Genomic DNA, 24,836 nt, shown 5'->3' with positions numbered 1-24,836 from the left:
GATATTGCAATGTGCTGAAAGTGGGTTCACAGGTAATTAATAAAAACACATATCTAGGAAAGTGTATCAGAAAGTATATCAAACTAATATTTCACAAATATCTTTATAAATATTCACGTTTAATGCAATAAAGTTTCAGTCAAATCAGAGATGGTCAAAAAGTTATACTAAATATTTCATGATTTATAGAATTTCATTATTTGAACATTATGTAAAAATTCAACATGTCTTTCCACTGGTATGCTGACAACACCCAGTACGCGTTCCTTTAAAGGTAAATAACTATAAAAAACATAACAGACTAGAAAAACTGCCTTCAGACTATCCAATTCTTGTAATATTGGAGAAAGCAAAAATAATTTGATATGTATGAGTTTATTTTCCATTTATTTATCTTCCTCTGTCTTGCATTTTTGTAATTTTATGCATCAGCTGCAAAGCTTTTCTGCTGCAATATAAACAGATGATTTCATTTGTGATGAGTTTTCACATGGCTGTGTGTTCGCTGATTCTTTGCAGCATGAAGCACAGTAACTGTTACATGGTTTGGGGAGGAGACCTGGTCAGCAACCAGCAGACCCGCTTCAGCCAGGAGGACATGGTAGTCGGCTGCCTGGTCGACCTGGCAACGGGCCTCATGACCTTCACAGCCAACGGAAAGGAGATCAACACCTTCTACCAGGTCAGGAGATTCTACTCAGTATATGTGTCTATTTGTATCTGTATGACTTCACTTTAAATCTGGATGTTGCTGTACAACCTGATGTGTATCGTTTAAGGTGGAGCCCAACACCAAGCTGTTCCCGGCCGTCTTCATCCAGCCCTCCAGTCAGAACATGGTGCAGCTGGAACTGGGCAAACTCAAGGTCAGAGGCTACTTTTATACAGCTGCCTCTGCTTAAAATATTCTTTAAGCTCAGTAGCTCTCATTCTCCGTTCAGACCAGCTCAGTAATGTGGGTCAGAACCCCGTTGGTGGTCTGTTTGATGGGTTAAGGTCCAGCACTTCATCGCTATTCTCCTCCCGACTTATGTTTAAAGTCAGACTTTGCTGATCTTATCTGTGACGAGGCATCTATGTTCAGATAAAACTGATTCAACTAAACTCGGCACAATTCAGAGAAAAAGAATATAGAAAGAAAAAGATATGGGACGGGGAATGTAGGCCAGCCAGAGCAAACGCCCATATAGACACAAGAAGAGGAATTTTTCATACGTTTTCTCACATTTTCAAAACTGCTACTACTGCACTTGATTTATCTTCCTCGGATTATAAACGTCCCCTATTTGTCTCTGCCATATCAGAACATCATGCCCATCTCAGCGGCCATGTTCCGCAGCGAGCGTAAGAATCCCGTCCCCAGTGCCCTCCCAGGCTGGACGTCCAGATGCTGACTCCGGTCATCTGGAGCCGAATGCCCAACCACTTCCTCAACCCGGAGGTGGGCAGAGTGAGTGAGAGGTTGGGCTGGATGGTGGAGTGCACTGAACCTCTCATCATGATGGCCCTGCACATTCCAGAGGAGAACAGGTCAGAAACAAGGCTGCATTTCACTTCGAGTACTTGTTTTTACTTTGTTGTGGTTTTTATTCTATACTGCAGCTGCCCATACTGTCATATGTGGCATGCACACAACGAGGACATACTGCACTTTGGGGGAATAGGATAGCTCAGCAGTTAAGGTTCTGGGAAATTGGTCAGAAGGTCAGGAGTTTAAGTCCCAACGCCGCCAAGCTGCCACTGTTGGACCCTTGAGAAAGACCTTGACCCTGTTTCTGTACTCCAGGGATGTTGTAGTCTGACTGACCCTGACCCCAACCTCCCAACAAGCTGGGATATGCAAAGACTGCTTTTTGTTGTACTCTGCAATAGGCTTGGGCGGTATCCAAATTTTGATACCGTCAAACTTCCTTCACATTTTACTGGAGTATACGGTATTACCGTGACTATTACTGTTACTGGCTTGTGCCTTCACGTTCGGAAATTGAATACTCGCAGCAGTGAGTGGGTGGTTGATTCAGAGATGCGTCCTGAGGTTAGAGGTGTTTCCATCTCTCGCGATCACCTTTTGATTGCAGAATTTACAAATTGCTTCATCAGTATTTACCGGCTCTCCTTTCTCGTTTGCCTGGAACCCGAAATACTCCCAAACTGCTGAAGTTGTGTTCTTTAGTGACACCAAGTCACTCTGTGCGGGATCTGCCACCACCCCCCCCCCCCCCCCCACCCCCCGCGCTGTCACGTAACAACGTCACGTTCATAAACTTTATGGAAAGTCTCAAAAAGTAGGCTAAAACATAACTGTTTAAGTCAAACTGAAAATTCCACCACACAAGTGCTACTGGACATAGAATCAATTTTAGGCATTAAATGACTTTTATTTAGTATTTAATCCTTATGTTAACCTTTCCTGCTCAGCTCCCGACCGTGGTCAGGAAGCACAGGGGAGGACAGTTCTCCAGGGCCAAAGTTACTGATGTTACTTCGGGGTTAACCCCTTCACTTCCTCAGCAGTCATAGAAGGCAAAGACACAGGAGCCCGGCCTTATCGAAGAATACTACAGCCTTTATTGTAAATTAACAGCGGCTGAACCATACAGTCGCGCTAACCCAGCAGCTACACACCTCTTCTCTCTTCCTCCCTGAACCGACTACTGCCGTCTTCCTCGCTCGCGCTGCATTTAGGGTCGCTTGAACATCTCGCTTTCCCCCTCTCACACACACACACACACACACACACACACACACACACGTGCTGCTCTCTCTCCCTCTCTCATAACGGAGCCACACACCATTGCATTTTTTTCATGACGGTATTGGAACTGAAACCGCTGCTATTTTTAAACACCGACAGTATACCGTATTACCGCAATACCGCCCAAGCCTACTCTGCAATGACAATAAAGTTAAATCGTCTTCTTCTTCGTCTTTGTTGTCTTCTTATTCGTCTTTGTCGTCTTCTTCGTCTTCTTTGTGGTCTTTGTCCTCTTCGTCTTCTTGTTCGTCTGCTTGTTCTTCTTCTTCAAATTCGTCTTCTTCTTCATCTTCATAGCATTGTCACTTAAGTTTTTCTTCCGTCCTGATTTAGATTTCTTGTTCTTCCCCACATTTTTTCATCTGATCCTTATTGGAATGCACCCCAAGTTTGTAATTGGTACCTAACATCTTCCATGGCATCTTACAAGTGATTGAGTTTTGTTAAAAAAAAGAAATCAGTGGTTAACAGCAGGTCATTCACTCAATTTTTTAAATGTACCTTTTGAAGGGTTTCACTACAATAATTTTGTTATTGTCAAGTTCTTTGTCTGTAGAACAAGGTGTCAGGGGTAAAAGATCAGACATTTTGATTCTGTACTTATCAGCCTGTTTTTAAAACTAGTCTTTTTGCTGTTAAGAAAATTCAACACAAATTAAAGTGAATCACATGCTTTACGAAATGTGGATCTGTAACATAAAGCGTTTTTGGAGCTTGAGTGTCAATTAGGGAAAAGACCGCAAACATACAGATATAATCACCTGCAAAGTGTTTATTATGAGTGTGATATTGGCTCATCGGATTTGCCTAGTTACTACTGACCTTTAGTGCATCTTTCTTACAGGTGCATTGACATCTTGGAGCTGTCGGAGCGTCAGGATCTGATGAAGTTCCACTATCACACGCTGATGCTCTACTGCGCCGTGTGTGCACTCGGCAACAACCGAGTGGCTCACGCGTTGTGCAGCCACGTGGATGAGTCCCAGCTGTTCTACGCCACCGAGAACACCTACCTTCCGGGACCTCTCCGCAGCGGCTACTACGACCTGCTCATCAGCATCCACCTGGAGTCGGCCAAACGGGCGCGTCTGGGCACCAACAGGGAGTTCATCGTTCCCATGACTGAGGAGACTCTCAGTATCCACCTCTATCCGGATGCAAAGAAGGCTCATTCTCTGCCTGGCGTCGGCCTCACCACCTGCTTACGGCCAAAGCTGCACTTCTCATCCATCAACTTTGTCGGCACCGACCCTGATCTCTACACACTCAGTCCTATATTCCCTCTACAGGTAAGAAGCAGGAGACAGGTGGTATCTGAGCAAAACACTTTGGTCGCCGATTCCTGATGCTTTATTTTTCTTGTGCAGGAGCTGAAAACCAGGGCGATTAGCATGTTAACGGAGGCTGTGCTGGATGGTAGCCAGGCCATGAGGGATCCCGTAGGAGGCAGCGTGGAGTTCCACTTCGTCCCCATCCTGAAGCTGATCAGTACGCTGCTCATCATGGGCATCTTCAACGACGACGACACCAAGCATATCCTCAAAATGATCGACCCCAACGTTTTCAGCGGAAAGGAGGAGGAGGAGGGGGAGGGAGAGAAAGCCGAGGAGGGAGGAGAAGGTGAGGAAGGGAAGGACGAGGAAGAGGAGGAAGCTGAGCTGGAAGACGAAGGGGTCGGTGAGGAGGAAGAGGAGCTGAAAGAGCTGGAGAAAGCAGAGGAGGAAGAGGCCGAGCCCAAAGAGGAAGGAGAGGAGGGAGAGAAGGAGGAGGGAGAGGCCAAAGGAGGAAAAGTGGATGGAGAGAAAGCAGAAGAGGAGAAGGAGGCCGAGGCAGTGGAAGCAGAAGCAAAAGAGGAGGAGGAGGGTTCTGGAAGAAGGATTACTCCAGATGAAGCTGCCAGAGTCTGTCAAACTGCAAGTCAGTGTCACATCTAAACTCTGCAAACTTAGATTTATTCATTTATCGAGTATTTTACAAATTATGCATCATAAACCTGTTTCCCCATCTTGTCTCCCTTTTCAGATGTGCACCCTCTTGCAGTACTTCTGCGACTGCGAGCTGAGGCACAGAGTGGAGGCGATCGTGGCCTACTCAGATCAGTTTGTCCAAAACATTCAGAGCAATCAACGTGTTCGCTACAACCAGCTAATGAGAGCTTTCACCATGTCGGCTGCCGAGACTGCACGCAAGACCCGCGAGTTCCGTTCACCTCGCAAGACCAGGTACCAATTATTTTATGCCAAAAAAGAGCAAGCTCTCAGTTTGACCTTGTTAACAAAAACTTCTGATAACTAGATTTAAAAACCAGATTGGAGAAACGAACAGCTGCAAAAGACAACTTCCATTTTGTAGAAAGACTCAAGTAGTCCTAGTAAATACAAAGAAGCAAATAGCAAACCTGATGAGGTTTTCTGTCTGTCTACCCGTCAAGGTACTTCTGCTGACCAACTTTAAACATGGTCCAGAGGATGAGGAGTGTCCAGTGCCAGAGGAGGTGCGAGACCACTTGGGGAGAGTTTCACAGTGACCTCCTGCTCCACTGCGGTGAGAAATCCTCTTTGTGTATTCTGTATGCGTATCTTCTCTTCAGGATTTAATGCTGTATTCCTATTTTACACAAAGGCATTCACATTGAGGAAGAAGCAGAGGAAGAGGAGGTGGACACGTCACTGAGAGGCCGACTCCTCAGTCTGGTGGACAAGGTAAAGAACATCCGCAAGAAAGAGGAGGTGGAGGAGAAGCCAGAGGCCGAGGAAGAACCAAAACTCAGTAAGCTCACGCAGAGATATTTAAAGGAATTTACAGACATTAATAGTTAAATGTCATTTATTTCATATCAGGTCAAAATGTTAAAATTCTTTGCTTTTTGTTCTCATCACCCAGGCACCCTTCAGGAGCTCATCTCCCACACCATGATCCACTGGGCCAGGAGTCCCTTCATCCAGAACCCCGGTCTGGTGCGTATGATGTTCAGCCCTGCTCCACCGGCAGTACGACGGACTTGGCGAGCTGATCCGAGCGCTGCCAAAGCCTAACGCCATCACGCCGTGTCTGTTCAGGACACATGGACCTGCTGGAGTGTTTGGGACAGATCCGATCGCTGCTCATTGTCCAGATGGGTCCCTGAAGGGAGCGACTCATGATCCAGAGCATCGGGTCAGTATCGGCAGGATAGTATGCACATTTATAGTGACTTTTATTGTGATAATCAGAGGAAATGTGAGTTAATTCGATGTTTGATATATCGCATAGTTATTTGTGAAATTGTAAGCCTCTTCGCCATTTCATGCCGCTTCTGACTTCTCAAGTTTTTTTGCATTGTTTCCAGGATATCATGAACAACAAAGTGTTCTACAGCACCCAATCTGATGAGAGCTCTCGGCATGCATGAGACTGTCATGGAGGTGATGGTCAATGTGCTCGGTGGAGGAGGAGACTCAAGGTAACTGTGATGTTTTTTGACACCCGTCTTAGTCAGCCTACCTTTCACGTTCAGGAAGTTTGTTTTCGCCTCAGCTCACATTTATCAGTGTTAGTTTTAGCTCACAAATGTTTTTACTCTTTTGTCTGCAGGAGATTCGATTCCCCCAAATGGTGACCAACTGCTGTCGTTTCCTGTGTTACTCTGTCGCATCAGCCGACAGAACCAGCGCTCCATGTTTGACCATCTGAGCTACCTGCTGCAGAACAGCGGCATCGGTTTGGGTCAGTCCCTTCTGTGCTGTTTATTGTAAGTCTGCATTGTCTGGTTATTTTCCATTTTTACTGTTAAATGTGTCTTTCTCCGTATTTAATTGAGTATGAGCAGGCTGAAACTAAAGATTTGTTTTGCTGTGACGAGCGGTGAACATCTGATAAATTTAATGCGTGTGACCCTGGATAAGTCCAGGTGATATTGAATTATTATTATTGTTGCATATTCATGCTCCATGTGCAGGCATGCGTGGGTCCACACCTCTGGATGTGGCTGCGGCCTCCTGCATCGACAACAATGAGCTGGCCTTGGCTTTGCTAAGAGCAAGACTCTGGAAATGGTTTGTGAAAACATAAAATTAAGACAATAAAACCACATGGATGCAGTGTAGCCATCAGCTTATAACATCTCTTTTCTGGTGATGTAGGTGGTGACATACTTGGCCGGCTGTGGACTGCAGATGTGTCCGATGCTTCTGTCTAAGGGATACCCTGACATTGGCTGGAACCCCTGTGGAGGAGAGAGATATCTGGATTTCCTGCGTTTTGCCGTCTTTGTCAACGGTCAGCTATTAGCGTCGTATATGTGGTTTTGAGTTGTGAGTTTCTGTCAGTAACATTTGCACATCTTTTTTCCTCAGGAGAGAGCGTGGAGGAGAACGCCAAACGTTGTGGTTCGTCTGCTCATCCGTCGCCCGAGTGCTTCGGTCCAGCCCTGAGAGGAGAGGGTGGCAACGGCCTGCTGGCTGCCATGGAGGAGGCCATCAAGATCTCAGAGGATCCAGCGAGGGATGGACCCACAGTCAAAAAAGACAGACGCTTCATGTGAGTGCTGGTGCCACATCCAATGATCAATCCACTTTGAGCTTTTAGTTAGAAAACTGGGAAACTCAACTGTTTGACTCAACAAATATAGTAAACTTCAAGGCGTTTTCATGATGGTGTCTTCTTGATTCTCAGGTTTGGTGGTGAGGAGCAGCACGAGGAGAAACCGTGTGCATCTGGGAAATGCCATCATGTCCTTCTACTCGGCCCTCATCGATCTGCTGGTCGCTGTGCCCCTGAGATGCATGTGAGTAGAGCCGCTTTCAAGATGTTGATTCCTCCTAAACCTCCCAGGTACGGTGGACCAGTACTCACACAGCATGTCTTATATTTTTATGTTTGCAGCTGATCCAAGCAGGCAAAGGTGAAGCTCTGAGAATCAGGGCCATCCTGAGGGTCTCTGGTGCCCATTGAGGACCTGGTGGGGGTCATCAGCCTGCCTGTGCAGATTCCTGCCTATGGAAAAGGTGATATACAACAAATGCACTTTATAAAATTTACAAAATGTGGGAATATTTGGCATCCTCCTGCATGTCCAAATTCTTCTCTCCAAACCACAGAAAGTCAGATTATTGAGCCCAAGATGTCAGCCAGTTTTGTGCCCGACCACAAGGCCTCCATGGTGCTGTTCCTCGACAGAGTCTACGGTATTGATAACCAGGACTTCCTGCTTCATGTGCTGGAGGTCGGCTTCCTGCCTGACATGAGAGCTGCAGCTTCTCTGGATACGGTGAGGAGGAAAAGACACGGGCGTAAACACAATATGAAAGTTTTTATGTGATTTCCTGCAGTTTCCCTCCAAGACTGAAACAGCATCTGTCTGTTACAGTCAGAAAAAATAGTTGATCTTTGATTTCAGGTGGCGTTCAGTACGACTGAAATGGCCTTGGCCCTCAACCGCTACCTCTGCTCAGCTGTTCTGCCTCTGCTCACCAAGTGTGCCCCGTTGTTTGCCGGGACGGACCACCGTGCCATCATGATCGACTCCATGCTCCACACCATTTACCGTCTGTCCCGCGGCCGAGCCCTCACCAAAGGCTCAGAGGGACGTTATTGAAGAGTGCCTCATGTCACTCTGCAAGTCAGTACCAAAGACAAACTCCACGTTTAGAAGAATGCAAACAAAAGTTGGGCAGCTGAATAATTGTTGCAACAAAGAAATCTACATTTGCATTCATTCATGCTTTGTATTTACCACAAAGTTTCTTGAAGTACATTATCTGTTTAATAAGAAATAACTGATCAGACTCTGTTCAAAAACGATCCTAAATGACCATAAAAGAAATGATAATTTTGCCCATTTTAAACAGATTTCTCATTAAGCTTTTGTGACATTCTCAGGTACCTCGACCTTCTATGCTGCAGCATCTGCTCAGAAGGCTGGTATTTGATGTACCCATCCTCAATGAATACGCCAAGATGCCCTCTTAAGGTTTGCCTGCTGTTGCATTTGTTTTGTTTTTATTGCATTTCATAATTAGAGTAAATCGTACTGAGTGTAGGAAATATATATACAGCAAACCTGTTCAAACACAGATTCGCAGAGACTGTATTGAGTGTTGGAAAGTATTCATTACTGGACAACCAGATTACTTGTGAGTGCCAATATACACTAACATCTTAAAGCTTTGTATTTCACTGTCTGATTTATTCGTTCCAGCTGCTGACCAACCACTATGAGCGCTGCTGGAAGTACTACTGCCTGCCAAACGGATGGGCGAACTTTCGGCGTGACCTCTGAGGAGGAGCTGCGACTCTTTCTCGAAAAGCTCTTCTGGGGAATCTTTGAAATCGTTGGCACACAAGGTTGAGAAGATGATTGTCCTGATGTTCAACTATACCTCTTCTACAAATTTAAGCTTATTTAATCACTAACTTGGCTTCTCTGATGTCAATTTCAACCATAGAAATATGATGCAGAGCTCTTCAAGATCGCCATGCCGTGCCTCTGTGCGATAGCCGGAGCCATCCCTCCCGACTACGTGGATGCCAGCTACTCATCCCACACTGAGAAAAAGGCCTCAGTGGATGCTGAGGCAACTTTGATCCCAAACCAGTGGAAACCACCAAAGTGAGAAGAAGAGAGAAACAAGACTACATTACAGTTTAAATACTTGTTTGTTATGAGCTTACAACAGTAAAACAAAAAATCTCATTTGAACTCTTGATTTGACATTGAATTTCAATTATCTTACTATTTTAATTCTCTTGTACTTGTTCAGTAAGCAGCTTGCTTATGATAGGTACTTGTAGTTAGCTGTTATTGCTTTATTATAACTTAAAGTTCTGTTGTGAAAGAATATCTGCTGCTATGCTTTAAAGAAAAAGGCAGCAAAAGTGAAGAGGACATATGACCCAAGTGCAGAGAATTAGTGTCATTTTCATACTTAATTCACTGGTTCAAAGAAGCTAATGTGTGTATTCCAAAGTTGAGGTTTGTTCATAGATTTGTGGAATCATAACCTGTGCAGCATTCCTTATAAGTTCATCTTTTCGCAGCACCATCATCCCAGAGAGGCTGGATGCTTTCATCAACAAGTACGCAGAGCATACTCATGACAAATGGGCTTTTGAAAAGGTCAGTTATTCTTAAAAAAAAATGTAAAATTGGATTTTGAATGATTAGTTATTAGTAAATAATGTTTTTCTGTGTAACGATTCTTTGCAGATTCAGAACAACTGGACGTACGGAGAGCTGTTGGATGAGAACGCTAAGACTCACCCAATGCTTCGGCCGTACAAAACATCTCTGAAAAGGTAATTTTTCATCCTTGTCTCCCCAGAATACTGATAATTATGCAGATTACAGTGCTAAGCTGTAACTATAATCGTACTGTGTACTTGTATGTGGATGCCAGCACTGCTTAACTAGCAGTTCTAAGACATAAATCTTTAATCCTGTAATTCTGGGTTGGAGTTTTCCTGGCCGTTTTAAATTTTCTTTCTGTTCTCAGGACAAAGAGATCTATCGTTGGCCCATCAAAGAATCTATCAAGGCCATGCTGGCGTGGGAGTGGGACCCTGGAGAAAGCCAGAGAAGGGGAGGGAGAAGTCGAGAAGAAGGCTGTCACCCGAAAGATCTCCCAAAACCGCTCAGGTACCAGAGAGAGGAAGGAGTGAAAACATTTTCTGGAGAATTAAGAATACTGGGCTGCCTGTCTGGCCATACTGGAGTGGATGGTTCTTGCACAAGTTTACCGAAAAAGAAATGATTGATCGCTTATGCTCCTACATTTGTTTTTTTTTCCTTTTTTCCTTTTTTTTAGGCCACATATGATCCCAGTCACGGCTACAACCCTCAGCCAATAGACATCGCAGGAATGGCCTTGAGCAGAGAGCTGCAGGTATGTGTCTTTATGTCAGTATTTTACAGGTGTTATGTTTTGCTTGGCCATCTGTAAGAAACTGGGCAGGTTAGTTCAACTTTGAAACAGATTTCAGACTTTAGAAACTTCTTCTTGTAGGTGTTTGATTCGTGAAGAACAAGTTGTTTATTAACTTTTTTAGTTTCATCTTTTAGTCATTGTCTTTCATTATATTAATTGTGCTTTATAAATAAATTAAATGTGCTTTACAAATAAATGTGAGTATCCTCTTTATGGCAGTCTATGGCTGAGCAGCTGGCAGAGAACTATCACAACACCTGGGGCAGGAAGAAGAAGCTTGGAGCTGCAGGCCAAAGGCAAGACTGCTTTCTATTAGTTACACACCTAAACTGTAGCTTAGTTTTTAATGGCTGCTGGTTAGTCTGTTGATTCTAAAACTGACTCGTGTTTCTGTTAGGTGGTGGCACCCATCCTTTGCTTGTGCCTTATGACACCCTGACGGCCAAGAGAAGGCCAGAGACAGAGAAGAAACCAGACCTGCTCAAGTTCCTCCAGCTGAATGGATACGCCGTGACGAGGTCAGCTGCATATCTCACTGTTTAATGTTCTTTTCTCTCTTTCAGTTGCTCTCATTTTGCACCGTCTTTTTCCGCACTCAGGGGTCTAAAGGACATGGAGCAGGACATTTCCTCCATCGAGAAGCGTTTTGCGTACGGCTTTCTCCAGAAAACTTCTCAATGGATGGACATCGCTCAGGAGTTCATCGCTCATCTCGGTACTGCTGTTTGAGATGTTTTTGACTCAGCAATTTATTCCAGTGCAGAGTGACTTATTTTTCTTCTTTTTTCTTTTTTGTGCTGTTAAACAGAGGCTGTAGTTAGCAGCGGTAGAGTGGAGAGAAGTCACCACACGAACAAGAGATCAAATTCTTTGCCAAGGTGAGCTCCTTGGACGCTTCACTGAGTTTTAGCAATGAGTCAGGAGAAGGTTGTAGCAGAATCTCACCTCACAGTCAGTGCTGATAAAAAGATCTGTCCTCTCTCTGCACCTTAAACAAGCCGAATCTGTTTAATGGTGTGACTTTGTGCTTTGTAGGAAGCCGTTTTTGGCAATGAATAATTAATCTCAGGTTGTTTTTTATAGATCCTCCCTGCCGCTGGTGAATCAGTACTTCAAAGAACCACTGCCTGTACTTCCTCCCACTCCTGCCTAAGGTTTGGGCAGTGGAGGGCATTCGTCCAATAAGGAGAAGGAGATGATTGCCAGGTATGTGCATTAAAAGCTTACCTAAAAGACTGGGTTGTTCTCTGAATTATGTGATTTGAACTGTTCATCCTGTACCCTCCTTCAGCTTTAGGACTTCAATGTGATAGTGTCTGTCCTCTCCTTCTGCCACCTCCCTCCATCTCTCTCTCCTATTGTGCAATTCTGTTATTTCCTTGACCTCTCTTTGCTTTCTGTGTACTTGAAACATTTTCCTGCCCTGTTTCCCTTCACCATCCTCCCTTCCTCTCCTCTCTTTCCTCTTTTTCCTCCTGCCTCAGTATCTTCTGTAAGTTGGCTGCTTTGGTGAGACACAGAGTTTCTCTTTTTGGTAAAGGAACTTGCATGGTGGCGTTACGCCCTGTCACCATCTCTGTCCCTCTGTCTGACTTCTTTATTTCCTGTAAATCTTACTTGCTTCTTTGATTCCTTTTTGGTTACATACTAATCCGCAGACTCACTCTAAGTGTACTCTCACTTGCCTGTCATTGCTTTTTTCCACTTTACTGAATCTTCTTCTCTAATGCTTCTCTCTCTTCAGCTCAGCTTCTGCTTGGCTTTAGTGTTTTCTCGTGATTTAAAAATGTTTGCTTTTAAGGCTTCAACTGAGATCACAAAGTGAAAAGCATGAATGTGTGTAATGGTATCAGGTGTCCACAGATAAACAGTGAACTGCAGCTGTGTGATGCGTTTCCACCCTGGCTTTATGAGGCAAGCAGATTTTCATTTTCCTTCCCTTCACCACCATTTGCCTTAATAGCAAATCACTCATATTTAGCTAGTGGTCAGTAGATAATGGAAAGTTCTTTCCCAACATTACTTTGTGGTAACTGCATAATGGTGGTATTGTGTTTAAGGAATCCAGTTTACAATGCAACAGTATTTCGTTCAGCATTTCCTGACATCTCAGCTATGTATTTAACAATATCTGTGATCAAAAATGAATGGTTTTAGTGGTATTATGAGTTTACTCAGTGTTTTCTAACACTTTATAAGTTGTAAACCCCCGTTTTCCTGTTTTTTAAATACAGACCTTTTAAATCTCACTCCTATTATGAATAAATCAGTCTTTTATGCTAAAGTGTTTTCTACCAAAGGACAGCACTGACAAGGCACCTAATAATGTGCTGTTTTCAGGAACGGATGCAAGCGCAGTGGTAAACTGTCTGCACATTCTCTCACGATCACTGGATGCCAGGTAACTCACAACCGAATCACACTACATCTCCCAGACAGAGAGAAAATAGAAACAAACTCTGAGATTATGGATTGTGTATTGACTTTCCTTATGTGTCCTCATTTAGAACTGGTTATGAAATCGGCCCTGAGATCGTGAAGGCTGGTCCTGCGCCAGTTCTTTGGAGCGCTGCAGATGACATTGAGAAAATGGTTGAAGAATCTGAAACTGGGCAAAGTGTCCAGTCGAAACCAGGTCAGAGGCAGAGCTGTTGTTGCACATAGAAGATATTTGCTCATTTTCTTGGGAGCCGATATGATTTGTGTTTTTGTCTGTAGGTTAAAGGTGTGTCCCAGAACATCAACTACACCACCACCGCCCTGCTGCGGTCCTCACCTCACTGTTTGACCACATCGCCCAGCACCAGTTTGGAGATGATGTCATGAGTGAGTGAAGTTCTTCTTGCCATTGATTTATAGTTTGTCTAACTGCAACCGACTCCAAGCTAATGCAGTGCTTCTTCCTCCACATCCTCAGTGGATGATTTGCAGATATCCTGCTATCGTTTGATGTGCAGCATCTACTCTTTGGGCAACTGTGAAGACTCCACATGCAGAGAAGTGAGTACAGAGTGATGACAAACAGGGAAATATTTCAATATTTATGTATCTGTGCTTTCAATGCTGGATTTTGCATTCATGATTACTTATTTATGTAGCGTATTATAAGGATTTGTGGTATTTTTCTGCAGAGAAAATGAGCAGAGACCTCAGTGAATACATGAGTAAAAGCAAGATTTTATTGTAAAGTCAAAGCAGAACTGGAAAAAAATAATAAAACACGCATGCTTTGAAAGATTGATTACGCATTCATTTTTATTTGAATATGCAGACATTTTGTGTTATTTTTCTCCTGTGCAGACAGCGACCGGCTCTTGGCGAGTGTTTGGCCCACTTAGCAGCTGCTATGCCGGTGGCCTTCCTCGAGCCAGCTCTGAACGAATTCAACACATTTTCTGTTTACACCACCAAGACTCCCAGAGAGAGATCCAGTGGGTTTTGACATTTTGTTTTGATTTCATCCCCCGCAAAACATTACCCATACATTTGACTTTTTATTTATCAGATTATTAAAATGTGTTTTGTTTTATCTGCCTGTTCTGTCCCTCCTCAGTTCTGGGTCTTCCCAATCAAGTAGAGGAGCTTTGCCCCGACATCCCAGAGCTGGAGGTCCTGATGAAGGAGATTCATGACCTGGCTGAGTCTGGGGCCCGCTACACAGAAATGCCCCATGTGATTGAGATCACCCTCCCCATGTTGTGTAACTACCTGCCACGCTGGTGGGAGAGAGGCCTGGAGAATTTCCCTGAGCTGGAGGGCCAGCTGTGCACCTCCGTCACCTCCGAGCATCTCAACCAGCTGCTGGGTAGCATCATGAAGATCGTGGTTAACAACCTGGGTATAGACGAGGCTTCCTGGATGAAGAGATTAGCAGGTCAGTTTTGCAAAAAGCAAGGGTGTTGTCAGGTGATGTGATGAATCTTCTGGCAATTATAGTGAAAGGTGATTGTGAAACTATAGTCACTTGCTTCTAGTTGCATGTTTAATCCAATAATTTATGAATCCTACACACGTGGACAAAATTGTTGGTACCCCTCAGTTAATAGAAGGAAAAACCCACAATTCTCACTGAAATCACTTGAAACTCACAAAAGTAACAATAAATAAAAATTTATTGAAAATTAAATAATCAAAAACAGCCATTACTTTTGAATTGTTGATTAACATAATTATTTAAAAAAAACAAACTAATGAAACAGGCCTGGACAAAAATGATGTACCCTCTATAAAAGATTGAAAACTATTTGACCAGAGTGACATGATTAACTCAGGTGTGTCATTTAATTGACATCACAGGTGTTTTCCAAACTCATAATCAGTCAGTCTGCCTATTTAAAGGGAGACAAGTAGTCACCCTGCTGTTTGGTGAAAAGGTGTGTACCACACTGAACATGGACAACAGAAAGCGAAGGAGAGAATTGTCCCAGGACATCCGAAAAAAAATGATAGACAAACATCTTAAAGGTAAAGGCTATAAGACCATCTCTAAACAGCTTGAAGTTCCTGTGACAACAGTGGGCTCATATTATTCAGAAGTTCAAGACCCACGGGACAGTAGCCAACCTCCCTGGACGTGGCCGCAAGAGGAAAAATTGATGACAAATTGAAGAGACGGAATCGTTGGAATTGTATCCAAAGAGCCCAGAGCAACCTCCAAAGAAATTAAAGGTGAACTCCAAGGCCAAGGTACATCAGTGTCAGATCGCACCATTCGTCGTTGTTTGAGCCAAAGTGGACTTCATGGGAGACGACCAAGGAGGACACCACTGCTGAAAAAACTCATAAAAAAGCGAGACTGGAATTTGCAAAAATGCATGTTGACAAGCCACAAAGCTTCTGGGAGAATGTCCTTTGGACAGATGAGACCAAACTGGAGCTTTTTGGTAAGGCACATCAACTCTATGTTCATAGACTCAAAAACCAAGCATACGAAGAAAAGAACACTGTCCCTACGGTGAAACATGGAGGAGGCTCAGTAATGTTTTGGGGCTGCTTTGCTGCATCTGGCACAGGGTGTCTTGAAAGTGTGCAAGGTACGATGAAATCTGAAGACTATCAAGGCATTCTGGAGAGAAATGTGCTGCCTAGTGTCAGAAAGCTTGGTCTCAGTCGCAGGTCATGGGTCTTCCAACAGGACAACGATCCAAAACACACAGCCAAAAACACCCAAGAATGGCTGAGAGAAAAGCGTTGGACTATTCTAAAGTGGCCTTCTATGAGCCCAGATCTGAATCCGATTGAACATATGTGGAAGGAGCTGAAACATGCCATTTGGAGAAGACACCCATCAAACCTGAGGACAACTGGAGCTGTTTGCTCATGAGGAGTGGGCCAAAATACCCTGGTTGACAGCTGCAGAACGCTCTATGACAAGATACAGAAATCGTTTAATTGCAGTGATTGCCTCAAAAGGGTGTGCAAGCAAAAATATTAAGTTATGGGTACCACATTTTTGTCCAGCCCTTATTTCATTAGTTTGTTTTTTAATAATAGGTTAATCAACAATTCCAAAAGTGAGTTGGCTAATTTTGATTATTTAATTTTCAATAAATTTTTATTTATTGTTACTTTTGTGAGTTTCAAGTGATTTCAGTGAGAATTGTGGGTTTCTTCCTTCTTTAACTGAGGTGGTCCACAAACAATTTTGTCCACGTGTGTAAATGCTGTATAGTTGGATCACAAACAAGTCAAATACACTTTCCTAGTGATTTTTGCTCTTTTGCAATCTGTATAGGTATTATTTTGTGCAGATAAATGCATTTCCACCTGCCATGCCATCTTATATTTGGAGTTTTCATGTTTAATCCCACAGCTTGTGAATCGTAAATGTTGTACAATTGGATATGCAAACAACTTAAATACACTTTCTCAGTGATTTCTACTTGTTTGCAGTTTGGCTAGTTATTATTTTATGCACACAACTACATTTCTACAGGGTGTACATCTCATATTTTGCATTTCTTTTTACTTCTTGTGTATCTAGTGTTCGCTCAGCCCATCGTCAGCAGGGCCAAACCAGAGATGCTTAAATCCCACTTCATCCCCACCATGGAGAAGTTGAAGAAGCGCTCAGGAAAGGTGGTGGCTGAAGAGGATCAGCTTCGCATGGAGGGCCAAAACAGAGGTGGACAGTGAAAATGGGACCATTCGAGATGAGTTTGCTGTGCTGTGTCGGGACTTGTACGCTCTCTACCTTTGCTCATCCGCTACGTGGACAACAACAGGTAGTGGAACTTGCAGATGCTTTGATGAACATTGGGCAGTATTTTCTTATATATTTGTTTTGCTGTTGTGTTAATGCTGGACATTCCAATCTTGTATCTAGTATTTAAAATCAATTCTTATCTTTGGTGGTGTTGTTTTTAACCTTTGTCCAGTGATTAAAGGGACATACTTGCATGTATACTTGTCCAATTTTTACTCTATCTTCAAACTCATTAACATGAACTTTAAATAGATCCTAAGAGTGATCTTTAATATGTTTCTTTTTGTTTGGGTTTGAAAGAAGAGTTTGAATGTCATCAGCATATTGTGTTATTAGCTCTATGTAAATCTACAAAATTCTGTATGTGGTCAGATTATTATCAAAGTTTCAATATCAAGTGCATCTTAAAAACAATGTAATGTATCTTTTTAAGACTTCAAATTACATTAAAATAGGTTAAGATAGATTCTAAGATTGATCTTTTAGGGCATTTTTCTTGGCTGTCAGTTCAAAAGAAGAGTTGAATATCATCAGCAGAGAGTCTTACAATTGGTTTTGCATGAATTTACAAAATAAGGTATGTCAATAGAATTTTTTCAAATAAATTTCACTATTGAGAGCAAATAAATAAGGAAACTATGGTATTCTTAAGTAAGTTTAAACTTCGCTTCACTCCAATTTTCTCAAGCAAAAGCCTTTGCAGCCTCTACTGTGAGGAGATAAGTTTTGCATTGGATGCTGTTATTTGTTTGCTGTCTGTAAAATGAACCCAGTTTTGTTAGTTGTAGTAAAATAACTGACTCTCGACACAGATTTCTAGTGTTTGTTGGAGTTAATCTGTTCTGTCATTGTTGTCTTGTTGTGCAGGGCCCGGTGGCTGACCTGTCCAGACCCAGATGCAGAGGAACTTTTCAGGATGGTGGGAGAGGTCTTCATTTTCTGGTCAAAGTCTCATGTAAGTCTTGTATTATTTTAGCCTATTCTGATCTTATTTGTTGTGATTTCTGTTTGCCTTTTGCCACTTGACATGAATGTTGTGTGTTTCAGAACTTTAAGAGGGAGGAGCAGAACTTTGTGGTGATGAACGAGATCAACAACATGTCCTTCCTGACTGCAGACAGTAAGAGCAAGATGACCAAGGTAAGGGTGAACAAGCAGGAGAAAATAAACAACCTATTAGATGTTTGTACTTCATATCTTCAGGTGTAACTCATTAAGAAACTAAACTCTAATAATGAGTGTTTCACTAACGCCACCCATTTCAAGCAGAAGAAAGATTTAAAAGGAAACTCCTCTTGATCTGTTCTCAGCTCTTTCATTATGAGTAAGAACATCAGGTAAATGATCATCTGTGAACGATAATCATTTCAAATTATAACTTTTTAGAAATGTTAGACTGTTGGGCTGTCACACAACTATTAACATCCTTTTCCAGGTGATTTTTAGTGGCAGAATGAAGTCTTTGGACAGTGGTAGGAGTGTTGCTAACTGTGTTTTCTCCTTATATCCTGTGTCGGGGTTGGACGCTGGGCCTCTAGGCCGGAGATGGAGAGGTTAGACTGTGTTTGTGCACGAGCGCTGTGCTGATCGCATGGCACCCTGAGTTTGGGAAGGCATTTCATCAAGCTCTCACACGGATTACAGCACTTCTGATATATACACAGACCCCAATATTCACACACATACATACACACAGCTACTACCAGGAGGGAAGTCGCTACACATTTCTGGGTGAAAGGAGAAGAATATAATGTAGATGTAGCTGTGCTTTTGTTTATAGTTTTTTCTGTGAGTGGGATGTGTTTGTGACGGTGAATGTGAGTGTGTACGCTTATGTTCTAGATGTGTGTGTTTGTATATGTGTGAGTAGGGGTCTGGAGCGGCTTGATGAAAGCTCTTTTCTGTAGATCGTAGTAGCCTGAGAGGTTTCATGGCGCCCGGCTGAGCAGTGGCGTCTCTAATTGGTGCCCTCCTGAAGCCGGGGGCCATCACCCTGTTTTGGTTTGATCAATAAAACGGTTTGCCTTTAGATCGTCCCTGTCGGATACGGTTATGGAGCATCTGTGAAACTTTGTCATTGACGCTTGGACTTTTTCCAGCTTTTCTTTTTTGTTGTTGTTGTTGTGTCAAAGATTCCTGCGCTGGGGAACTCTTCTCGTTTCAGTATCACCATTTGGCTTTGTGCTTACAAAGCTGTCTCCATTGCTGTCTCCATTAGATTTTTGTTCAGTCATCAGCAGCACATCTCACTAGCTGGATCTGTCGGAGGGAACCCGAAGCAAGCTTCATCTCATAGCTGTCATCATATTTACTAACTGGACTCCATGTCATGTTCATTGACACCATTAAATTGTTAAATAATTAAGTATCTAATCACTGTTTGATTCATGTTCTACATCATTGCTGTAAGTGAAACCTCCTCTCCTCGGCTATCGGATGGACATTACTGTAGTGAGCTTCTGTTACCTGATCGTCACAATGCCTCTCGATGCCCACATCCACACCGAGGGCAGCGAGGGTGCTGTGAGGCCAGACAACAGTCAGTAATGAGCATTTGCAGCCTCAGGACAGGAGAGTGTGAGAAGAGCTCCAGGGCGATGGAGCTGACCCCATAAACTGGTGCTGTTCTGTGTGCCGTCAGGGTGCAGCCTGTCCTGCCACTGCACTACTAACAGTGAGGCTGCATTGTGGATAACAACTGTAGCTGGTGCGGCTGAAGCACCTGAAACACAAAAAGATGTTTACAGGAAGATAGAGTTGTTGGTCTGTCTTTTTTCAGCTGATGATGATGATGCTATCAGCATGTTGTGATATAAAATATTACTTTGCAGTTGGTTCCCAGCAATCTGTCATTGTATCCTGTTATGTTGTACTTTATTAGCTTTTATTTAATATTCTAAAAATGCTCAGATGCCACAGAAAAATATTCTAAAAAAGGATTTTCTTTTCTGATTTTTTTTGAGTGATCTATCGATTTGAACTTTGTCTCTTTGTTCAGTCTGGAGGATCAGAGCAGGAGCGTACCAAGAAGAAGCGGCGGGGGGATCGCTACTCGGTGCAGACCTCCCTTATTGTAGCAGCTTTGAAGAAGATGCTTCCCATCGGCCTCAATATGTGCTCCCCTGCAGACCAGGAGCTCATCAATGTGGCCAAGATCAGATACTCACTGGTATTGTGACATGTTTGAAGCACACTTGTTGAATGTATCGTGTCCAATAACAGGAAAAAGACACTTTAGAGACTGACTTCTGACTCAGTTACTTTAAATATATGGTATGCTTGTGTAATTCTTCAATACAAAATGTGAAATAATGCTCTTTTAAGTCATTTTACATCTAAAAGTAAGTTGTCCAGCTAAGTTTGTTTTTCTATTAAGAATCCATTTAGAAGCTGAATATCTTGTCAGTATTTAAACTACAGAATATTCTGATTATCTGGAATGACCACAAATTATAAATGTCCTCTACATCTTATTTTTACCTTGTAGAAAGACACAGATGAAGAAGTGAGGGAGTTCCTAAACAACAATCTGCATCTGCAAGGCAAGGTGAGACGACTTTTTAATTATTATACACATTAAAGATTCCAGAAAACACAGAATGAAATGTTGTTATTCTTGTGCGAGCACATGCAATCGTTGGACTTGACGATGAATGGTGGATGATAGACTTTAAGGAGGAATGAATTTACGGGTACGCATCATCAGTAGTGTTCCTCTGGGTCATAGGGTGTTTCGGCCTTTAACACTATACACCCTCTCCAGAGGCGGCCAGCTGCAGGATGATCAGTCCTGAGCTTGCGTCCCAAGCCCAATTGGTCGTGAGCCACTTTGACTGACCGCATACCTCCTGTTGCACTACTTGGGGGCCCAACTGAGGTCATTCCTCTTCAGCCAGAGCCACTGGCTGCTTCTTTCAGCTCCCTCTGACGCAGCTTTGACAGCTGTGCGCTGGCTGTGGCCCCTCACTTCCAGGTCCCTCAGAAGTTTTATGGTAGATGTTCCCACGAAGCCTCTGCACCCAACTTCCACTGGGCGGATTTCTGCATTCCAGCCACGATGTTGAGCTTCTGCGGCCAGCTCAGAATGCCGCAGGTGCTTCTGCTCATATGCCTCCTCCATGGAGTCCTCCCAGGGTACAGTGAGCTCGACTATGCATACCTTCTTTAAGGAAGGGGACCAGAGCACCAGGTCAGGCCTCAAGGTGGTAGTGGCGATCTCAGAGGGGAACACCAGCTGTTTGCGACATCTGCCAGCATCTTCCAGTCGCGTGCTGGGCACAGCTGGCTTCTCTCTTATGTGAATGTATTTACATTTTTCATTCTTTTGTGAATGTATTTACATAAATTATATGTATTTAATTTCAGGTGGAGGACCCAGCTATGCGCTGGCAGATGTCTCTTTACAAGGAGATGTCTGGAAAGGCGGAAGATGCCGAGGATCCTGAGAAGGTGGTGAAAAGGGTCCAAGAAGTGTCCGCCGTCCTTTACCACATTGAGGTGGTGAGTATAGAAACATGCTGCTGAGCTCTGCCTGCAAACAGATATTTTTGTTTTTGTGAGAAAAGTCTCTGCAAAAAAACAAGAAATATTCTAAGGAAAAACGTGTTGTTTGCTTCAGACTGAGCATCCCTTCAAGTCGAAGAAAATGGTGTGGCACAAGCTGCTGTCTAAACAGCGTCGCAGGGCAGTGGTGGCCTGTTTCAGGATGACACCGCTCTACAACATCCCCACGTAATGACTCCCTACATACCAATAAAAAATTATCTTTAATATAATCAGAAGACTTTACATGAGTCATTTGAACCCTTCCTAAGTCTTAGTCATTGCTTGTGTCACAGGCACAGAGCGACCAACATGTTCTTGGATGCCTACAAGCGCAACTGGTTAGAGACGGAGGGTTACTCATTTGAAGACAAGATGATAGACGACCTATCAGTAAGTCACATCTCCCTTCATCCTATGCCATTGCTTATTATTGGCACACATTGTCTACAGTTTATATTAATGTTTAGTCATGATTCACTTTATCGCCAATAACTAGAAAGCCATGGAGGAAGAGGAGGAAGAGGAAGAGGAGACAGAGTCGAAGCCTGACCCCCTTCACCAGCTGATTCTTCATTTCAGCCGCACAGCTCTCACAGAAAAGACGTAAGAGTCTCTTGCTTTTTCAGCGTCTCAGCTGTTTGACCTGTTTCTGTGAGACTCACTGATTCCTGTTTGTGTCGTCTCATTGCAGTAAACTTGACGTTGACCATCTCTATATGTCGTATGCTGATATTATGGCAAAGGTAAGACTTCTGGATGGTCGCTGAGCAGCATCTTCTCATGACATTTTTTTGTCAGATTGTTTGTTCTGTGCATGAGAAAAACTTCTTTAACCCTCTGAATCCCAAAACCTAGTGGTTAGTTTCAAAAGCAAGTTACTTTTAGAAAAGTCATCGAATTAAATCTTTTTTCATAATCCAGAAACTGTGAGAAAAGGAAGAGTCATAGGCCTTGAACTACTCGCCTGTGACATGCCATTCTGTTGGAAAGCGTGACTAAATCTAAGCACATTTATGTTACATGTTTCATTAAAAACTTGCCAAAAATAAACCATTTACTCTAAACAAATTCTGTAAAACACAAAAAAAACGGGTTTCTCAACAAAGCTGTAAAGCCGTTAGTGACTCAGCTGCAATCAAGAATCAAATAAGAAAAAATCTGCAGCTTTTTGGCTAAACTTGGCTGAACTGCAGGCAGTGTTTACACAGAGCAGACAGACAAATGATGTAACAAAATATATATAGCATGTAGAGGCACCACTTTTCTTGTGTTAGCAGCAACCATGGACGCTTGGAAAAATGGTGGAAATGTTGATTCTATTTTTTTTTAAATTTTGGAAAAGAAATAATCCAAGAAATTAATTTTTCGTTTTCTCAGTATGTATCAAAACTGTGTCAGTGTTTATGATTTATGGCATTCTAACGATGTAAAACTGCTGAAAATATGTTTTTTTAAATTCCATCTACTATTAACCATACTTGTGCTGTTTCCATAGAGGTGCAGGACTTTATATTGCAGAAAAATGTGAGCCCACAGTGAGCAAAAAAAGCCCCTAAACTTTGGAGTTCAGAGGGTTAACACAGCATTATTATGTGAAACACTACGGCTCTTAAATCTGATGCGATCTGAGGCTCTTAAATCTGATGCGATCTTGTACTCAGTCCTTGACTCCTCTGTCGTCTTCCCTCAGAGCTGCCACATTGGTGAGGAGGACGAAGGGGGAGAACAGGAGGGGGAGGAGCCATCCTTTGAGGTGCGACAGACAGAGATGGTATGGGGGGACCAGGGGATGGGAGACAGGGGAGTCAGCGGAGAAGCATCTCCCCACTCACTGAGTGACCACACCAGGACACCACACTCGGCACATCCCCCCCCCACCCCACTTCTGCTACTACATTCCTCTCCTTTCTCTTCCTGCCTCTCTTTCTCTCTCTCTCTCTCGTTCACTCACACCACGTGTCTACTTCCTGCTGTGGTGGACTGACCTGTGCATGCCTTTGCTGGACTCAGTAGGATCGACGTTGCAGACTCAATTTGTCTTTTCCCCCTAAATTGCATGACTTGAGTGCAGAGAGACTGTGCAGCTAAAGACAACAAAATGAATCCCAGGTTAAAAACAACCCCCCCTGAGGCTTGGCTAGGTGGTTAATTTCAGAATCACAGTTTTGAAGCTTGATGTGTGTTTTAAAGAGTCGACTGACTATTGAAAATGACAGCATCGTAGCATGGTGTAGCTTTTCTACCAGTTATCCGAGAAAGTACAGCAGCAGGCAAACAAATTTACATGTGATCTGGTTAAAACCAGTGCATTAAAGTAAAATATGATATTAACACAGGAGGAATAATAATAAACATCTTGACAAAATGCTGCAATAATTATATATGGTTAACAATCAAACAAGAAACCATCACTTTTTTTGTATGTTTATACATCTATCAGAATCTTAAACATGTAATTCATAAATTAACCCCGCAGTACGGCTGGTGACTTCTAACTATAAAGATGTTTTTGCCATAAGAGACAGGTTTGGACACTGTGATATTGTAGCTATAGAGATCAGTTGCTTTTTTTGGAGGGTAGCGTTACACCTATTTGCACTGTAAATTCCTTTATGTAATGTAAAAATGCTCTTAGTTGGTTAAATTTACTGATTTTAGTTTATTTTTTATTTGCTACAAGTCTAAAATTTCTACAATTTCATTTAGCAGACACTTTTATCCAAAGCGATGTATGTCTGAGAGTGGATACGACTCAAGCAGGGATCTAGTCAGGAGAAAACAACCTGGATAAGATGCATAAAACAAGTTCAAGTGTGATAACAGGACTGTGATTCCTATGGACAGTGCAGATTTAATAAGATTTTTTTTGCTAAGCATTATAATTATTCCCTTTTAGAAAATATGTGCACTTGCCTTTTGAGACTTAACATTTTTAAAAAACTGATATCAGTAATCCCACCGTGGAGCAGGTCTCCTAACAGTAAAACTAGCCCTCTTGTGTTGATCTTGTGTGTTTGTGGTCAGTCTCTCTCCCGGACTCGCACCACCTTTTTCCTCCCCGACTCACACCTCCCGTTCTCACCTGCTAATTTCGCTGTGTTCACCCACATGGACTCACCCGATAACGTCAGCTTTCCGAACGACTGACAATTAACCGATTTTGTTTGTCTTTACTTTCCTCTGCATTGGACCAGTCTCCCTCTCTGTGCTCACCACGGACTACAGTAAAAGCCTGCACAGTCAGCCGAACACATACTGTCTCAGAACTCATGCAAGCACACAATCATCCAGATGCACGCACACACATCACCACTCACAGTCTCTCCATAAAGACACACGATTTGCTCCAGTGATGAGCAGAACCTCTGTAACCAGAGAAAAGTCTTTTGCATCATTTCTTCTACATGTCAGGCTTATGAGGGAGGGA

General features: G+C 43.0%; 1 protein-coding gene across 1 annotated transcript in view; it reads left to right on the top strand.

The window, feature by feature from the left end:
• ryr1b (ryanodine receptor 1b (skeletal)) overlaps positions 1 to 24,836 on the top strand; it is an 83,285-nt gene that overhangs the window by 35,449 nt on the left and 23,000 nt on the right. Inside the window, 69 exon segments of the mRNA XM_051958395.1 lie at positions 520 to 682; positions 780 to 866; positions 1,305 to 1,353; positions 1,356 to 1,530; positions 3,600 to 4,044; positions 4,123 to 4,622; positions 4,624 to 4,672; positions 4,778 to 5,008; positions 5,187 to 5,264; positions 5,266 to 5,299; positions 5,378 to 5,524; positions 5,639 to 5,730; positions 5,732 to 5,805; positions 5,807 to 5,915; positions 6,084 to 6,112; positions 6,114 to 6,196; positions 6,327 to 6,377; positions 6,380 to 6,460; positions 6,693 to 6,793; positions 6,877 to 7,012; positions 7,090 to 7,273; positions 7,409 to 7,436; positions 7,438 to 7,492; positions 7,495 to 7,520; positions 7,619 to 7,669; positions 7,671 to 7,740; positions 7,834 to 8,003; positions 8,133 to 8,306; positions 8,308 to 8,358; positions 8,615 to 8,713; positions 8,934 to 8,996; positions 8,998 to 9,063; positions 9,065 to 9,079; positions 9,181 to 9,304; positions 9,307 to 9,343; positions 9,773 to 9,851; positions 9,942 to 10,017; positions 10,214 to 10,290; positions 10,292 to 10,367; positions 10,541 to 10,617; positions 10,879 to 10,935; positions 10,937 to 10,955; positions 11,057 to 11,177; positions 11,259 to 11,374; positions 11,468 to 11,493; positions 11,496 to 11,537; positions 11,729 to 11,865; positions 12,144 to 12,193; positions 13,000 to 13,060; positions 13,167 to 13,257; positions 13,259 to 13,294; positions 13,378 to 13,423; positions 13,426 to 13,485; positions 13,577 to 13,659; positions 13,964 to 14,090; positions 14,213 to 14,533; positions 16,643 to 16,770; positions 16,772 to 16,847; positions 16,850 to 16,883; positions 17,732 to 17,819; positions 17,912 to 18,004; positions 19,863 to 20,033; positions 20,352 to 20,411; positions 21,230 to 21,364; positions 21,483 to 21,595; positions 21,703 to 21,799; positions 21,906 to 22,012; positions 22,101 to 22,152; positions 23,100 to 23,162. Of these exon segments, the coding sequence (XP_051814355.1) occupies positions 520 to 682; positions 780 to 866; positions 1,305 to 1,353; positions 1,356 to 1,530; positions 3,600 to 4,044; positions 4,123 to 4,622; positions 4,624 to 4,672; positions 4,778 to 5,008; positions 5,187 to 5,264; positions 5,266 to 5,299; positions 5,378 to 5,524; positions 5,639 to 5,730; positions 5,732 to 5,805; positions 5,807 to 5,915; positions 6,084 to 6,112; positions 6,114 to 6,196; positions 6,327 to 6,377; positions 6,380 to 6,460; positions 6,693 to 6,793; positions 6,877 to 7,012; positions 7,090 to 7,273; positions 7,409 to 7,436; positions 7,438 to 7,492; positions 7,495 to 7,520; positions 7,619 to 7,669; positions 7,671 to 7,740; positions 7,834 to 8,003; positions 8,133 to 8,306; positions 8,308 to 8,358; positions 8,615 to 8,713; positions 8,934 to 8,996; positions 8,998 to 9,063; positions 9,065 to 9,079; positions 9,181 to 9,304; positions 9,307 to 9,343; positions 9,773 to 9,851; positions 9,942 to 10,017; positions 10,214 to 10,290; positions 10,292 to 10,367; positions 10,541 to 10,617; positions 10,879 to 10,935; positions 10,937 to 10,955; positions 11,057 to 11,177; positions 11,259 to 11,374; positions 11,468 to 11,493; positions 11,496 to 11,537; positions 11,729 to 11,865; positions 12,144 to 12,193; positions 13,000 to 13,060; positions 13,167 to 13,257; positions 13,259 to 13,294; positions 13,378 to 13,423; positions 13,426 to 13,485; positions 13,577 to 13,659; positions 13,964 to 14,090; positions 14,213 to 14,533; positions 16,643 to 16,770; positions 16,772 to 16,847; positions 16,850 to 16,883; positions 17,732 to 17,819; positions 17,912 to 18,004; positions 19,863 to 20,033; positions 20,352 to 20,411; positions 21,230 to 21,364; positions 21,483 to 21,595; positions 21,703 to 21,799; positions 21,906 to 22,012; positions 22,101 to 22,152; positions 23,100 to 23,162 (6,922 nt within the window).

The sequence above is a fragment of the Acanthochromis polyacanthus genome, chromosome 13, assembly GCF_021347895.1.
Source record: "Acanthochromis polyacanthus isolate Apoly-LR-REF ecotype Palm Island chromosome 13, KAUST_Apoly_ChrSc, whole genome shotgun sequence".
Taxonomy (NCBI): domain Eukaryota; kingdom Metazoa; phylum Chordata; class Actinopteri; family Pomacentridae; genus Acanthochromis; species Acanthochromis polyacanthus.
This window is presented reverse-complemented; position numbering and strand designations above follow the sequence as displayed.